Source organism: Borostomias antarcticus, assembly GCF_949987555.1.
Source record: "Borostomias antarcticus genome assembly, contig: scaffold_116, whole genome shotgun sequence".
Lineage (NCBI taxonomy): Eukaryota > Metazoa > Chordata > Actinopteri > Stomiiformes > Stomiidae > Borostomias > Borostomias antarcticus.
This window is the reverse complement of record NW_028175885.1, coordinates 112501-116992: the sequence shown is the minus strand read 5'-3', so window position 1 is coordinate 116992 and position 4492 is coordinate 112501. Positions and strand designations below refer to the sequence as shown.

Below are 4492 nucleotides of genomic sequence, written 5' to 3'. Positions count from 1 at the left end.
AAGGTTGAGCAACTCAGCCACTCCCTCTAACCCTCTGTAAAGGCTGCCTACTGCAGACAGAGAGAGGAGGGAGAGAGAGACGCAGCCAGAGAGAGAAGGAGGGAGAGAGAGAAAAGAGGAGAGAGAAGAGGGAGAGAGAGAGAAAGGAGAGGCTATTAACCTGAGGTTCTGAATCTGGACCATGTTACTATCTGGCTCCCTTCTTCTGTCTCATTGAGTGTGTGTGTGTGTGTGTGTGTGTGTGTGAGACGATGAGCGGTGGGAAGAAGCGCAGTGGTTTTCAGATCACCAGTGTAACTTTAGACTACAGTCAGAACTCTGGTGAGGCCCCTCCCACCACCCAGCCAGTCAGCCAATCAGCTGCCACCGACTCCCACCCCCAGCAGGGCAGCTCATCCCAGCCGACCACGCCGCGCTCCCTCCGGAAATACAACTCCCAGGATGCCTCACCGCAGGGGGCGGGCTCTCCTCATGGCTCCAGGTTCCGAGTGGTGCGATTGGGCCAGGGCCGGGGTGAGCCGTATCACCGGGGGCGATGGACCTGCACTGACTTCCTGGAGTGGGAGGAAGGGGTGGGACTACGGCGCGTGATGGACAGCATGAGACACGCCCACTCGCTGGAGTCCCTGGAGACGGTTGGTCTCGGCGGGTCAGAAGGGGAGGTCAGGGGAGCGGCGCGCTCTCACGTGCGCGCTCTGAGGGCGGGACACCTCGTGCACTCTCAGGGAACCACCCACCTGCTGGCCCAGCCAATGGCTGGGGAGGGGGGCGGGTTTTCAGGCGTGAAGCCCCTCCTCCTCCACAGCGGCCCGCCGTCGCCCACCCACCAGGCCCGGCTCAACGTCCGCCTGCTCGACCACGCCCCGCCCCCCAGCCCCCGCCCCCGCAACACCCCCCCCCCACTACGCCTCGATGTGGACGCAGCTGGGAGGGTGAGATGCTCACACACACACACACACACACACACACACACTCACACATACACTCACACACACCTACTCACACACTCACACACACGCACACACTCACACACACAGACACACACACTAGGGACACTAATTAGTCAAGTCAAGCTTTATTATCATTCAACATAGAGGGAACAAAACATATATTTACAGACTGGATGTATGTATGTACATATATTTTTTATTCTATTCTAAACTGTGCACATGCTGTACATATGGATGTATATAGTGCATCTATCTATCGATCTAGCAGGGTTAGTGTTCAGGTCAGTCTAGCAGGGTTAGGGTTCAGGTCAGTCTAGCAGGGTTAGGGTTCAGGTCAGTCTAGCAGGGTTAGGGTTCAGGTCAGTCTAGCAGGGTTAGGGTTCAGGTCAGTCTAGCAGGGTTAGTGTTCAGGTCAGTCTAGCAGGGTTAGGGTTCAGGTCAGTCTAGCAGGGTTAGGGTTCAGGTCAGTCTAGCAGGGTTAGGGTTCAGGTCAGTCTAGCAGAGGGTTACTTGGTGATGCAGTTGGAGATGGGTTAGGGTCAGGGTTCAGGGTTAGGGTTAGGGTTAGGGTTAGGGTTTAGGGTTAGGGTTAGGGTTAGATGGAGTTGGCAGTGCAGTCATAGGTCAGACGTCAACCCTGGTTTTATTGTAAACACGCCTCAGTTTTATTGTCTTAGACCACCGTCATGCCAGGGATCAATAAAGTACCCTACCAACCAACCATCTCCACCTCTTAATCCCTCACACCCTCTTTCCCTCCCTCCTTCCCTCCCTCTCTCTCTTCCTCTCCCTCCCTCCCTCCCCTCTCCCTCTCTCTGTCTGTAGTCTCTGTTGAGAGTGTCTCATTCCCAGCCCACCTCTCCTGGCGCCCCCCAGTCAGGAGATGGTATGTTCCAGACTCCTGTCCAGACTCCCTCAGCCTTCAGCCTGGCTCAGTCCATGCTGGCCTCCGGGGAGAGCTTCCACCTGGCCGGTGATGACAGGTAACAACCCACTACACTCTAACAACTGTGTGTGTGTGTGTGTGTGTGTGTGTGTGTGTGTGTGTGTGTGTGAGTGGTGAACTCTGAGAACAGGGTTCTCTTCTGATAGTTGGGGTTGGGTTAGATCCAGTGGCTTGTTGGAACAGGTCTGTCTGTGTCGTCGTCCTTAAGGCTCTATGTGGCTCTTCTGGAGCTCAGTGACGTTCCTGGAGACCAGGTCAGAGAGGTCAGCCAGGGTCAGAGGAGCAGCTAGGGTCAGAGGAGCAGCTAGGGTCAGAGGAGCAGCTAGGGTCAGAGGAGCAGCCAGGGTCAGAGGAGCAGCTAGGGTCAGAGGAGCAGCTAGGGTCAGAGGAGCAGCTAGAGTAAGAGGAGCAGCTAGGGTCAGAGGAGCAGCTAGGGTCAGAGGAGCAGCTAGGGTCAGAGGAGCAGCTAGGGTCAGAGGAGCAGCCAGGGTCAGAGGAGCAGCTAGTCAGAGGAGCAGCTAGAGTAAGAGGAGCAGCCAGGGTCAGCTAGGGTCAGAGGAGCAGCTAGGGTCAGAGGAGCAGCTAGGGTCAGAGGAGCAGCTAGGGTCAGAGGAGCAGCTAGGGTCAGAGGAGCAGCTAGTCAGAGGAGCAGCTAGAGTAAGAGGAGCAGCCAGGGTCAGCTAGGGTCAGAGGAGCAGCTAGGGTCAGAGGAGCAGCCAGGGTCAGAGGAGCAGCTAGGGTCAGAGGAGCAGCCAGGGTCAGAGGAGCAGCCAGGGTCAGAGGAGCAGCCAGGGTCAGAGGAGCAGCTAGGGTCAGAGGAGCAGCTAGGGTCAGAGGAGCAGCTAGGGTCAGAGGAGCAGCTAGGGTCAGAGGAGCAGCCAGGGTCAGAGGAGCAGCTAGGGTCAGAGGAGCAGCCAGGGTCAGAGGAGCAGCTAGGGTCAGAGGAGCAGCTAGGGTCAGAGGAGCAGCTAGGGTCAGAGGAGCAGCCAGGGTCAGAGGAGCAGCTAGGGTCAGAGGAGCAGCTAGGGTCAGAGGAGCAGCTAGGGTCAGAGGAGCAGCTAGGGTCAGAGGAGCAGCTAGGGTCAGAGGAGCAGCTAGGATCAGAGGAGCAGCCAGGGTCAGAGGAGCAGCTAGGGTCAGAGGAGCAGCCAGGGTCAGAGCAGCTGGGTTAGGGTTAGGGTTAGAGGTCGGTTACGCTGCCTTCCTTTGGTGTCAGCGCTCCAGATTTGGCACCCGGGACGACATCATATCCCAGTTGAATGCGTTCCAGAAACAAAACGGGAAAACCAACTTTCGCCTCATCTTTGTAGCTCTAGCCAAGTCAGCCATAACCCTAACCCTAACCCTCACCCGTTAACAATACCAGTTGATAAGGTAATAAGATAAGATAACGCACTGTGCTATTTTGCACATATGAACTCCGTAGCAACATTGTCCACTGAGATGTTGGACAGTATGAGACACAAATAAGACAGAAGTGCTAACTAGAAAATTGCGTTTCCTGCAGAAAGGGTTAGGGTTCACCCCAGAAAGCCTGGAAGCTGAAATGTGAAACTGTCAGAATTGGAAGCTGAACTGCATTGCCTAAAGAAGCTAAGAACTGACATACATTGCTACAAAAGCTGGAAGATAAACTGTAATACTGTCAAAGCTTGGAGAAACCATGGAGAAGGACTTTCGGTCGGCACCAAAGTGTTTCTGGAAGACCATCAGACACCTCAGGAAGGGAAAGCGGGGGACCATCCAAGCTGTATACAGCAAGGAGGGGACACTGCTGACCTCAACTGAGGAGGTTGTTGAGTGTTGGAAGGAGCACTTTGAGGAACTCCTGAACCCGACTAATCCACCCTCTACGAACGAGGCAGAGCCGGAAGATGATGGGGGGTCGTCAATGTCCTTGGAGGAGGTCACTGAGGTAGTCAAACAACTCCACAGTGGCAGAGCCCCAGGGACGGATGAGATCCGTCCAGAAATGCTGAAGGCGCTGGGTGTTGAGGGGCTGTCTTGGTTGACACGCCTCTGTAACATTGCGTGGAAGTCTGGGTCAGTGCCGAAGGAGTGGCAGACTGGGGTGGTGGTCCCCATATTCAAAAAAGGGGACCAGAGGGTGTGTGCGAATTATAGAGGCATCACATTACTCAGCCTCCCAGGGAAAGTTTACTCCAAGGTGCTGGAAAGGAGGGTCCGGCCGATAGTCGAACCTCAGATCGAAGAGGAACAATGCGGATTTCGTCCTGGTCGTGGAACTACCGACCAGCTCTTCACTCTCGCAAGGATCTTGGAGGGGGCTTGGGAGTTTGCCCAACCTGTCTACATGTGTTTTGTGGACTTGGAGAAGGCTTACGACCGGGTCCCTCGAGAGGTCTTGTGGAGGGTTATGCGGGAGTATGGGGTGAGGGGGTCCCTACTTAGGGCCATCCAGTCCCTGTACACCCAGAGCGAGAGCTGTGTCCGGGTCCTCGGCAGTAAGTCGTCTTCCTTTCCGGTGGGTGTTGGCCTCCGCCAGGGCTGCGCTTTGTCACCAATCCTGTTTGTGATTTTCATGGACAGGATATCGAGGCGTAGCCGGGGGGAGGTGGGTTTGCAGTTCGGTGAG

The 4492-nt window shown here is 55.7% G+C and overlaps 1 protein-coding gene across 2 annotated transcripts in view; it reads left to right on the top strand.

The window, feature by feature from the left end:
* Positions 1-245: 245 nt before the first annotated feature.
* tsc22d4 (TSC22 domain family member 4) overlaps positions 246-4492 on the top strand; it is a gene marked incomplete at its 3' end in the record, with an annotated part of 12238 nt that continues 7991 nt past the window's right edge. For both annotated transcript variants that reach the window (XR_014631275.1, XM_084462955.1), the window contains exons 1-2: positions 246-932; positions 1776-1933. Coding sequence is in view for 1 of the 2 variants with exons in the window: in XM_084462955.1 (XP_084319081.1) it covers positions 252-932; positions 1776-1933 (839 nt within the window). The remainder of the gene's footprint in view (positions 933-1775; positions 1934-4492) is intronic.